The sequence below is a fragment of the Cyprinus carpio genome, chromosome B10, assembly GCF_018340385.1.
Source record: "Cyprinus carpio isolate SPL01 chromosome B10, ASM1834038v1, whole genome shotgun sequence".
Classification (NCBI taxonomy): Eukaryota; Metazoa; Chordata; class Actinopteri; order Cypriniformes; family Cyprinidae; genus Cyprinus; species Cyprinus carpio.
Window position 1 is genome coordinate 17,489,311 of NC_056606.1, and position 12,798 is coordinate 17,502,108.

Below are 12,798 nucleotides of genomic sequence, written 5' to 3' on the forward strand. Positions count from 1 at the left end.
AATATTGAGATCTGAAATTGTTAAAATAGCTTCTGGCTTTATATCAGGATTACATGGAATACGTTTGTTGTTGTTGTTATAGATTTGTTTTTTAATTTATTTATTTTGCGTCTAAAATTAAATCATTTTTGCTTTTACTGGTCAAAAAAAGTGGAAACTCTAATCTGAAAATGTGATCTTGTTTCATGTATTAAAAGGCTTTATATCAGGATTATATGAGTAAAATATTTTGCTAGAAGTCTCTTTGTAAAGTTACATGGGAAATTCAGAGTCTGGCCAATGGGAATGCAGAAGAGAAGACCAGGGGGCACTCTCAGCCTAGGCAATGGGCCAAATATTTTGACCTACACTTGATTTTGCATCAGGCATTGCACATTACATATAAGTATTTTCTCAATGCATGAACCTCACCCAAAAAAAGTAAAATCCTCTTTCATCTCTAATTCATGGCTCTCCATCTGGCCCTGTTCCATTGTTCCCCTCCCCCCACACTAGTTCCTTAATCTTACATGCTGCCTTTTTTCTTCGCGAATCTCATATTGGTCGTTAGGACTCATTTCCATGTGCATTGGCTCCATTGGTGCGCGTTCACGGCCTCACGCTTGCCGCATCATTTGATCAGGCGTGACGCGCCCCTGGGATCCCAATACAATCAGCCCTGGATTTAATCTCGTGTCCATGAGCAGGTGCTTCGGGTTCAAGGTCTTTTGTTTCACCCCTCACTGTCGCCTCACAACGGGGATAAAAGACAATGAGCCCCACTGAAAGAACAATTGCGCTTTTTTCAGGGCGCCGCTGTTCACCATCTGCCCGTGTCTGTAAGTACAGGCAGCTGTATTAGGATTTGAAAAGCATTTCTCTTCGTTCATTCATATTCATGAAAACAGCTCATTTGGCAACATTGAGCACTTAAGTAATAAATAATTTAGATTTATTACTGAAACAGAAAACAAGTGGTTACACCCTATATATCGCCCCTATAAGCTATAGGCTATTATTGTGGGAGTTTCTGTTAACGTTTTGGTCTTGTGTATATATATATATTACATTATTTTCATTGCCATTACAGTGAAATAACTGAACATATATATATATATATGTGTGTGTGTGTGTGTTCAGTTATTTCACTTTAATGGCAATGAAAATAACCTATTCATCGCCATTAAAATTAAATCACTGCTCCTGAGGCTTGTGCATCTAACTCTTCGTATATATATGTCTGCATACATAAACGCTCACACTCTCTAAATTCGGATTGGATGAGCTGCGTTCGAACTCGCAAAATAGCCGATAAACGTAATCTAAGCTGCGTTTTTCAGTAGAAGAAAGAATCGTTGTATAATTGTTTTCTGTTTGAATAAATTAATAATGTAAAATGTCATTTATTTCTGTAATGGCTAAGCTCCAGTGTTTGGTGTCACATGATCCTTTAGAAATCATTCCATGTTTATTTGGTGCTCAAGAAACATTACTTATTACCAATGTTTAAAAAAGTTGTGCTGCTTAATATTTATATGGACACCTTGATACGTTTAGGCTTATATTCGTGATTATTTGATGAATAGAAAGTTAATAAAACAGCATTTATTTGAAATATATTTTTTGGCTGTTATGTTTGATCAAATTAATTTATCCTTGTTGAGTAAAAATATGAATTTCTTTTAAAAAAATCTTCTGATTCTTGATGAATATAATACTTTATAACATTTTGAATACATAAAAGATAATAATGTAATGTAATAGGGCCTCAAGACTTGATTTTATCTTTTGGAATGAATGGGATGCTTTACTCACCTGTATCCGCTGTAGGTTGCTCTTGAGCGCGGTGAGAGGAGGATAATCTGCCCACAGCTCAAGCGCTCAAGAGCCGATAAAGAGCTTTCATCTGACGCGGTGTGCTGCTGTCACGCACTCAGTATCACTGTTTATGTACAACATGGAGGAATGCAACAGCGAGTAATGTGATCAGAGCCGATCTCTTCAGCTGGTAAGCTCTTATTCTCTTTCTACTGCTCCTCTCCCTGCCAAATGATTTGATTATGCGTTTATTTAGATTAAACTAAATACAGAAGCGCTATTCAGTTATAATTCTAATAGTGTCTGGTCCATTTATGTCTATATGTAACAATTAAATAATAATAGTAATAGTTGACTGTAATACTGTGCGGTATTAATTTTTTGCCATTTGGTATAGAATTTTTACTAGAAAAAGTAGAATGACATTTTAGTATATGACATTTTCCACAGTATACTACTTGGTTTCTGTTGTGGTGTCCTATTAACTGATAACAGACTGATGTTTGGCCTCCCAAAGGATTCTGGCATCGGATCCATTTAGTTCCAAAAGTCTAAGTGACCATGTGCCTCTAATATCTGACTTTATTTAGTCTCATTATATTATGGCTTAAGATCAGAGATTCTGTTAAAGGGGTAGTCCATCCAAAAAAAAAGAAAATTCTGTCATTATTTATTCCCTTCCCCCTCATGTCATTCCAAGTTTTTGCATTGCATTTCTTTCATCTGTGGAACATAAAAGTAGATATTTTGAAGAATGTTGGTAAATAAACAGTTTCAAGTCCCACTGACCTCCATAATTTTTTTGTCCATACTATGGAAGTCAACAGGACATGAAACCACTTGGTTACCAGCATTCTTCAAAAGAAAATGGACTATTGGATCCTCTGCAGTGCATGGGTGCCATCATAATGAGAGTTCAGACAGCTGATAAAAACATCACAATAATCCAAAAGAAGTTTCTTATGCTTTATGCTTAACAAGATGTAAAATTATTGACTGGAGATGATTATTGTATTGTTTTGATCAGGTGTTTGAACTCTCATTCTGATGGCACCCATTCACTGCAGAGGATCCCTTGATGAGCAAGTGATATAATGCTACATTTCTTCAAATCTGTTCAGATGAAGAAATAAACCGATGGTCTGAGGGTGAGCTAATTTCAACTAGTTGTCATTTTTGGATGAAATAAGTTGTTATGGTATTTAAAGGTGATGTGCAACTTGATTGCCTCAGTATTAGTCTAAACGGCATTGTAAAAGTACTGGACTGTCACCTCCCCTCTGCACTGTTTCTTCCTGTCCTCTTCTTCTATCTCTGTGGAACCAGGTCAAAAACAAGGACAATGTCAAAGCCCTGCTCATGCTTTTAGTTCAGTGCACTCTATGCAACTGTTCCCCTTTTCTTTAGGCTGAACATTACAAAAGCCATTGGGAAAATGCTTGCATCCTTTCAGTGCAATCCGCAATAGATTTATTTTCCATTCTGTTCCTATAAAACAAATTAAAACAACAATCTTGAGAGTCTGTAAGCGACTGCTGGAATTTATCCTCATGGGTTTGGCCCCATTAGAGCTAATGATAGCATAGTCTAGAGAGGTGCCAGTGAACGTGCTGCTACTTTTATACGTAGACAGCAGGCATGTGTTCTGACATAAGCACTAACCCACAGACGACTCCTGGGGTGATAACAGCTCTCCTTGTCAGACACCACAATCTGCCCGCTTGGATTTCACTCTCCTCTTGGCTGCTGAATCAGCCAGAAAAGCATCCGAATTTGGCACAGTAATACAGAAAGGGAGACTGGGATCATTTTGGCAGGGACTGGCTTCTAAATTTCATTAAAACTGTGTTTGTAGCGTATTATTAATGATGGGGCTGTCGTACATATGCCAGCTTCACACTTCTGTCCTGTTCCAAAAGGAGTCATGAAAGATTTGTTTGTTTAACTTTTAAAGAGAAAGTTCACCCAAAAATAACAATTTTGAAATTATTTGTTCACCCTACACTCTTAAAATTCTTTATTTGCATCTGTGCTTCTGTGAAGATCCTTTAACATCCATAGACGCTTTCCATTCCACAAAAGGTTCTATATAGTGGAAAAAGCTATTCAAATGATCTTCATACTAAGTAAAATAAATAGTTCTTTAAAGAATTATTCACTAAAAGTTTCATAGAACACAAAACATACATTTTATGAGAATTAATTGCATCTTCAAAAGCACAATAAAATATAATATCTTATTATAGATAACTAAAGTTATTTAACAATTTATATAGATATAGTTTTAAACATTGTTCTAAGTTACAAAGGAACAGCAGAGTCCACACCATAACGATAACAATATAGAGGATCTATATAGTTGGAATCACTTTCACAATAATTTTTTTTTTTTCATTATAAAAACATTGATCCTGCTTTAAAGCATTTAATGCAGCAAACAACAAAACTGAAGTGTGCTTATTATGAACAGAACATGATTATGCATCGGTGTGGACACTAATAAAGTTATCATTATAGTTATTGCACTTGGTGTGAACGGGCCTTTATAGCTTATTATGCTGGAAGTACGTTTAGTATAAATGTAATTCAGCTTTGAAACCAAATGAAAGTGTGTAAATGACAGAATTTTAATTTTTTGGTGAATTATATGACTTCTTGACCCCAGGTTTGACCTTCACCCAATTCAATTCAGCTTGAGTTTTGTATCCGAAAAGCTTTACACTTACAGTGGGACTTTTATTGATTTCATATGAAGTGTGTGACAAACAGCAAGATTGATTGAAGCTTTTAATTGGGTTCGGTGCTTTAACACCACTGCTGTGGTTTATTCTGAGTTTTCTTAATGAATCACTTCCTCCGAGGGTCCAGCGACTGTGGGATTGATAGTCGTGGGGGTTGCCATGGAGACGAGACCAGCAGACTCTGATCACATTGACTGTCGATGATGGCTGTAATTTAAAATAACAAGCTTTCCTGTGTTGCACCAGGAGGATGATTGCTCCCATTATGGTGACACCTCCACTGTGCTGAGATCTCTTTCACAATTATCAATCAGATCCTGCTCTGTGTGGCATTCCTCCAGCTCTAATCCATCTCAGTGGGTCACACGGACCCCTGCTTAACCGATATCAGCTCAGCGGGCGTATTAACTATGGATGACGTCAGTCTTTGCTGTATGTTATTCACAAGGGCACAGCTGCCCTTCTTCAGAGACACATCACTAAGCTGCTACTGTTCCTGCCCTCACTGGCGAACTGTGCCAGAGTCTGTGGCTATATTTAGCACTGCCTGTTTGGTTTTGGGTGCAGATTAATGTGAAGAGATGAAAATGGGAGCGAGGGATATCCGAACCTCTCCGATGACGGATTTTATGGAGGAGCCCGCAGCCTGTGATGGGAGCTAAAGGTTTATACTGCTGGTTGTAGTCGCTTCCTGGTGGATCTTTTGGTGTGAGCCTGCATCTCCTCTGCAGATAGACGGTAAGCAGGAAATATAGATACCTATATGGGCATGTGAAGCACACTGCACATACACGATTGCATCGTGAGCATAGTGTCCAATCATGTATGGTGAGAGGGTAAAATGTGCCACTTTTAAGAGTTTAATACCTATCCTCTCTTTTATGGAAGGCTTGTTTATTAATGACCCAGATCCATTTACAGTAATGTCCAATGGGGTTCATCCACTGTGTGACTCATGCTATTCATGTGTGTGCATAAGTGTGTATGTGTGTGTATGCATTATGATTTAAAATAATACATTTTCTTAAAATTTTTTAATAAATGTAAAGATGTAAATTGAAGATCTATAACCGTTTCTATAACAGTTTTGGGGTTGTTCACATGACACATCTGAAACTATTTTAATTACTATTTATTGTATAATATGAATTATATTATATTATATTACATTACATTACATTATTAAACTATTTTAACTACTATTTATTGTATAATATAAATGATATTATATTATATTATGTTGTTTTATTTTATTTGATACACTGATGTTAAAGCAAATAAATACTGTACAATCCACCAAAAATCAATCAATAAATATAGGTTAATGCTGTTTTAGGTGCCTTATATTGAGTTTACTGTTAACTAAAAATAAAACAATTAAAAGTAATTTTCGTTTATTGAAATAAAGCTGAAATACAAAATATAAATATCAGATGAAAAGCTTACATTTTAAATTACATTATTGCCTTCGTAACTACTAAAAATTTAATAATTAAATAAATGTTGTAATATATAAATAAATCGTTAAAAACATAATGAAATAATTAAATACAAAAATATTTATTCAGTCGTTTGTTCAATTATTTATTTTTATTTATTTATTTATTTATTTACTCCACATTTCATTTTCAGGGTTACGGTTGTCAGCACGTCTCGTAACGCTAAAAATTAAATGTGAAGGTAATAAATGAATGAATGAATGAATGAATGACTATTTATTTATTTATTTTCGCATTTATTTATGTATTTAATTAATTAATTAAGTATTTATTTATTTATTTATTTAAAGTTCAACATCTATTTAATGGTTTAATTTTGAGTAATTTGGCCCTCCATAACAAATAATTTAAACCTATATAGAAATACATAAAAGACACACAAAAAGACAAAAGCACATAACAATAACTAAAACTTTAGTAAAACAGAAAAATATAAAAAAACAAAAGTATTTATTCAAAATATTAATAAATATTACAATAGTATTGATGGTAAATAGTATTAAAATAACAGCATTCAAATTAATTTGAGAGACTACATGTAATAATTGTTATATTTAAAAAAAAAGTTACAGAATATACACTTTCCCTTAAGTATTCATATATAAACGCATACATGTAAGTATATACATATATATATATATATATATATATATATATATATATATATAAACATTATATAAATAATACTAGCTCTATACTTACATGTATATTTAGAGTTTATATCCATGTTTTTTCAACAACCCTTTTGCTAAATGAAATATCAATGGTTAACATTTTGCTGTTCTAATGTAGGTCTTCAGGAGTGGGCCGCTGTTTGTCCTTTGCTTTGAGGGTGACTGTGAGAGTGAAAGCAAGGCATTCTGGGAATCCCAGCCAGCCCTGGATGTGGTTGAGTCTCAGCTATCAGCAGCAGAAGAAAAGTTTGTCCAATGCTGCCCCTCTATATACTGAAGCTCACCTCCAGGGGCATCATGAGTGGATAACGGGCGTGGCCGGAGGCGGTGCATAGGTGAAGGGGTGGAGCCACTGTGGTGGATGGGCAGTTTTTAGTAGGAGGAAGGTGCTGTAAATGATGACCAGTCTTTTCCGCCGGAGTAACACGAACAGTAACCATGGCAGCGGTACACGAGGGGGCGACGCTGCCTCAGGAGAGCTCAATAACAGGAGGCCTCCACGTCAGGTCCGGCGTTTGGAGTTTAGCCAGGCTATGGACGACTTTATGACGATGTTCCCCAGCATGGAGCATGAGGTTATCGAGTGTGTCTTGAGGGCCAACCATGGTGCTGTCGACTCCACCATTGACCAGCTACTGCAGATGAGCTTGGACAGCCAGGCCACGGATGACAGCTCGGATTCTGAGGACAGCATCCCTCCAGAGGTGAGTCTAGGAACTTTTATTGAGACCCAGAAGTCTGTCATTTTTAGTTCTTGGTACACAAAAGATTCTTCCCATCGAATCTCCTACAGATCCTGGAGAGAACGCTGGAGCCGGACAGCTCAGATGAGGAGCCTCCACCCGTCTATGCGCCACCCTCCTATGACATGCACATCTATGACAGAAAACATCCCGCAGATGTTCCATCCACACCACCACCCAGGCAAGAAGAACATCTATTTGTGGTTCCTATTGGAAGAAATTACTAATAATAACACTAGACTTTAATATGTGCATTCACTTTGTTCAGATGCTTTTTATGTTGACTTGACAACTTTCAGCTGCTATTTATTCTTCCTCCTCTTCAAACTGAAACGCTTAGGTATTTCTGAATCACTAAAACAACATTTGAGATGGTTTACAATGAGATTGTTCCACTAGTTATCCATTCACATGATCTGCTGATGCAAAATCACATGAGATTATTTTTTATATCTTATAAATACTATTATTATTTTTATCTTTGTGTTAGGAGTTTATTCTGTAAATGTGTTTTCATCAGAGTTTAAGTTTTTTTTATTGGACAAAAAATGTATCCACCATATACTGATCTACAATTCTTCTTCTTTTTCTTCTTCTTCTTCATCTAAGACCAAATTTGTAAAATTTCAAATATCGGCATCATATATTGGCTATCGGCTGCCCTGATTTCTAAATATTGCCATTGGCCAAAGAAAAACCCATATCAGCTTCTATCCTGTAGGGTATAAGATGTCATATCACTGCCAAAGCCTAGCAACTACCCTGGGATAACATGCTTAATTATATAATTTAAAGTTTAATGTTAAAATATGCTAAAACATGCTAGCAACATGGTAACTTATGCTAGCCAAATGATAAAATATTCTAGCAATTAAAAAATATACTATATACTACTATATAGTACTATATATTATTAATTTTTCTTTCAGACAACATCAAAAGCCAACATCAAAGTTTGTCATGATGAGCTTTACTTCTCAAGTTTACTCTGCTGATTTAAGTAGTGTAAATATTTTAAAATTGACACTTTCTTTAGTGAATAAACAGTTTCTGTGTCTCTTATTAGTTTGATGTTACTGCATCAAAGCATCAAAGTCTTGAAGACTACATTGTTTGATTATTCAGAGATGTTTGTGTCTGTAATCCAAACTGACATCAAAAGCTATGTTTCCATCCAAACTTGATCATTGAACTTTTTTAAAGTTAATAAGTTCAATATCGCATGAAACATTTGCAAATCAAGTAAGTGTTCGAAAGAACAAAATCACTTACTGAAGCAAGCATCACAGACAAAACGCAATAACAACTGCTGTCAGGTTATTTTGTGTTTGGAGGAAGATATCTGATGTTTGGAAATGCGATTGTGTGGGACAGTTTTGTGAGGGAACCAAATCATTTTTATGACAGACTTTTGCCCAGGGATTTCAGAATTACTAAAGCAACATTTGAGACGGTGTACAATGACATTGGTCCACTGGTGGATAGTGCATTAATCTAGTCAAATAATCTGTTCATGTGTTCAGACAAAGTTACATATTTTTTTGTTGTGCATTGAGGAATTTATTTCACCTCAGTTGCATGCATACATTTTTATGCACAGATTGGCATTTCCATCAAGTGTTTTTAATGCAATATTACAAAATTCTCATAAAGTATATGGATGGATTAGTTACTGACCGATTAGTGTGTAAACTCCATAAACAACAGTGTCTTAAAATTGATTTAAATCATGAAAATCCCATCAGGCCTTTCTAATTTCAGAAGTGTGTTTCATAAAAAGAATTTGTTTTCTTTTGTACTCATTATTTTGCCAGGTTCAATGATTATCCCCCTCCTGGGCATCAGCAGGTTGGCAGATACAGGAACTGGAATCCACCGTTACTAGGCAACCTCCCTGATGACTTCCTGCGTATCCTGCCTCAGCAGTCAGAAAGTCTTCAGGTGGATATATAAACCACTAACATGTACTCTGTATTAAAATCGTGGCTTAATATCATGTTTACATAAACAAACATTTAGCCCCAGATTCAAGGATTTAGATTCAGATCCAGATTCAAAATCTGTCTAAATGCACTCTGTTGCCATATCATACATACTGTATATATTTTTGTTGCATTTTATGCATACCATTTTTTTCCAGCCACAATTTCATTCAAAATTACACTCAAAAATCTTCAGTTTACAACAAGCATTACATCTTGATTTGAAGACCTCAGTTTATGTCAAAACAAATTTTTTACAAAATTTCAGTGAAAATATCATTATTAATTTCCTTCTCTTGTAGCGTTCTCAGAGCAACCTGTCTCAGCCTTCCTCCTCCTCCTCTTCCTCCCTGTCGTCCCTGACGCAGCTTTCGTCCAGCAGCAGTGCCCTGTCAGGTGGTGTTTGGTCATCTGAACAGGACAGTATGTTAAAACAGTACTTAGAGGACGAGCGAATAGCCCTTTTCCTGCAGAATCAAGAGTTCATGAAAGAGCTACAGCGTAACAGAGACTTCCTCATAGCTCTGGAGATAGGTACACATGCATGCACATATGTTTATGCTGACCTCAATGCGAATATCATTGTGTTCCATATTGTGATGTACATCTTGAGTGAAATGGATTATGGAAAAGAAAAAAATGTAAAGCAGAAAGGGGTGGAGTTTAAGTGGACTAAATGATTGGAGAAGACCAACAAACAACACCAGAGAGGTTTACCAGAAGATTTGGTTATAAAAATTTTATTTTTCAAAAAATTACAAGGCCAAAAATCATTCACAAAACGTTTCACAATAAGTGGATTTAATTTTAATTTATTACATTTCATTACATTACTATGCAGAAAATTCTTCCCCAAAGGTTTAGTGAAACGTAGTCAGAAACACATTGCACACTGTCACACAAACACTCATTTCTCAAACATACTTCATATAAGATGAAATAATGTTTGGATTTCTCCATGTGAGGAAAACCCGTCAGTCATATTAAAGAATTCATAAACCAACATTTCATTCAAGCATCTTTTTCGCGGTTTTTACCGTATTTAGGGGCCCCTCAAAGTCTTGGTTCCTTCCAAGAATTCTTCCACATCTTACCTGCTATTTGGAATGATTTGTATAATGAATAGCAACATACAAATAAATTCATAATTAACTGAACTCAGTACTACATGCTTAATTTGAATCCCCTTTCTATTTGCAAAAAGTTGTGCAATGTTTTTCATTCTCATATTTGTAAACCATTCCTCCTATCATTGTGCTAAAATGCATTTTAAATAAACCCCAGAGGGGTGTGTGCGTGTGTGTGTGTGTGAGAGAGAGAACTGCTTTCATTCCTCACTCACTGTGTGCAGTGTTGTGTTGTTCACTCCACTCACTCTGGAGCGGCTGATCTTCACCTGCCCTCAGTGACCCTCTTGCCTGCTGTGTTTTAGATCGTCAGAGGTGCGAGAAAACACAGTGTGGTCATTCATCTGCTTGCACGGAGAACTCCGCCGAAGGTAGATTCCCTTCATCTTCATCCATCAGCCACGTCTGCCACACAAACACTGACAGGAAGCTTCATCTGAACCTGTCAGTGCCGACACATAAAACAACACTCAGATAACAACCTACAGGGACCATATTCTACACTTTTGCTGCATTTTATTTTTGGTTAAATTAGTCTGTAAACCAAAAAATAACATTTCTGTTATCATCTGCAGAACACAAAGGAGAATTGTAAATGTGAACGGTCATATGTTGATGTGCTCATGTCTTACTCTTGATGTAGGTGATAATTGTGGCTCGGCGTCTGAGGAGGCCTGTTCATCAGTCTCTGACGATGCCTTATTCCTGGAGAAACTCAAGCACATGGGCAAATGTAAGAAAACACAGACCTGAAGTTTAACAGCAAATTCATGTAATGGCTTGAGCTCTCGCCCCTCTCTGACCGCTGTATAATTACCTACAGCTACAAGGAAGAAGCTCTTTGAAATTGCTAGATCATTCTCGGAGAAGACCAGAAGAAAGAAGTCCAAAAAGCGAGGTCTGCCCAAACACCAGTCATATCCTCACAGTCGCTGCCTGGAGTTTGCATCTATGTGTGTTGTGTAGAGATGGATTTCTTATGTTTGTATTTCCAGATCTTTCTTAGTCTAGCTATTAGTTTCAATATAATGTGTGTGTCTAAATCTGATTATTTGATCTGCTTATTGTAATATGTATTGTATGAATTAAAAGGTAAACTTTTAAAAGTTAAAAGTGCTAGTTTTAAAATACATCTTAGAAGCTATATGACACTGTAGTATTAAAGTTGTAGTGTGTTTGGTCCTTGACTTCTTCTCAGTCTGAGCTCTGCAACCTCCACCGTCAATCTCCTGGAAGAAGTAGAAGGTCCGCCATCGGGTAAATATTCTCCTTATCTAATTGCACACATGAACTGTATTGGCACTGCATAAATGTATAATATTTAGTGAAACCTTATAAAGTGAATATGGGTGTGTGTGTCTATAGCCGAGGATGACAGCCAATTTAAGAGACTCTCAGGAAGAGAGGAAGGGGAGGAGTCAAAGGAAGTGATGTAATGGTAAGCACACACAAACACACTAAACATTCTTAAATTATTGGACAAATTTAGATAATTGGCACATATTTTTATGCTCTCTCAGAGATGGATGAATCCTGGCAGGAGCAGCCAGTGGTTTCTGCTTTAGAGAGCAGCTCTGAAGACCGAAGAATCGTGAAGATCGAGATTTTACTCATTAGTTTCCTGCAATGCTTAATTAAACCTGAGCCATAAAGTCATCATAGTTCTATATTGTTTGTAATATACTGGTTTCTGATGAGTTGTAGCAGATCTGGTCTGTCGGGACAGTGCTCATGCTGTGCTGGGACTCAGGACTCAGAACATCCACAAGCACAAAACCTCATTGCTCAGCTTGATAAGAAAATCTGTGTTTATCTCAGGAGAATTTAAACGGCCTGGAGCCCATGTACAGGTCCTGCCATGTTTATAGATAACCCTCTTCCCATTTCCCATGATCTTATTTGATAGGTTTTACTTTGATAACCGTGTGATTGATTAAAAAATAGTTATCAGATTTAGTTGCTATGTTGCGATGGGTTTTCAATCAACCAACTGAAATCACGCTCAAGACTTTTTCGAAAATTCTGCTTCTTTTTACCATTCATTCCTAAAATTAACAGTCATATTTTATTCTTAGTGTTAAGTAAGGTCTGGTTGTGTGTATTGACACTGGTATAGTAATTATTAAAACTATATTGTAATTTTCACATGTTAGAGCTTTCAGCTCGCTGTAAATTGCTATTGATTTTCAGAGGATCATTTTGTTTGTTATTAAATAAATTACATTTTGAAACCAG

General features: G+C 36.2%; 1 protein-coding gene across 4 annotated transcripts; it reads left to right on the forward strand.

The window, feature by feature from the left end:
• The first annotated feature begins 1,805 nt into the window (after positions 1–1,805).
• cuedc1a (CUE domain containing 1a) lies at positions 1,806–12,798 on the forward strand. Of its 4 annotated transcripts, XM_019111155.2 has the most exons (12): positions 1,806–1,987; positions 5,106–5,276; positions 6,830–7,415; positions 7,505–7,635; positions 9,269–9,395; positions 9,739–9,970; positions 10,869–10,934; positions 11,207–11,296; positions 11,387–11,516; positions 11,762–11,820; positions 11,929–12,001; positions 12,086–12,798. In XM_019111155.2, the coding sequence occupies exons 3-11, from the start codon at positions 7,107–7,109 to the stop codon at positions 11,997–11,999; spliced, it is 1,215 nt and encodes a 404-aa protein (XP_018966700.2). In that variant the 5' UTR covers positions 1,806–1,987; positions 5,106–5,276; positions 6,830–7,106; the 3' UTR covers positions 12,000–12,001; positions 12,086–12,798. The 4 variants fall into 4 exon arrangements, 3 of the variants coding, with proteins under 3 accessions (XP_018966700.2, XP_042588925.1, XP_042588923.1); XM_042732989.1 differs by lacking the exon at positions 1,806–1,987 and having other exon boundaries at positions 4,173–5,276; positions 11,387–11,480; XM_042732991.1 differs by lacking the exons at positions 1,806–1,987; positions 10,869–10,934 and having other exon boundaries at positions 4,106–5,276.

What these genes read in the sequence shown, in the direction of transcription:
- cuedc1a (XM_019111155.2), top strand. Translation starts at nt 7,107, where the DNA reads ATGATGACCAGTCTTTTCCGCCGGAGTAACACGAACAGTAACCATGGC. An exon ending in CCATCCACACCACCACCCAG is followed by an intron (nt 7,636 to 9,268) that starts GCAAGAAGAACA and finishes TTATTTTGCCAG; the next exon opens with GTTCAATGATTATCCCCCTC. An exon ending in CCTCATAGCTCTGGAGATAG is followed by an intron (nt 9,971 to 10,868) that starts GTACACATGCAT and finishes GCTGTGTTTTAG; the next exon opens with ATCGTCAGAGGTGCGAGAAA.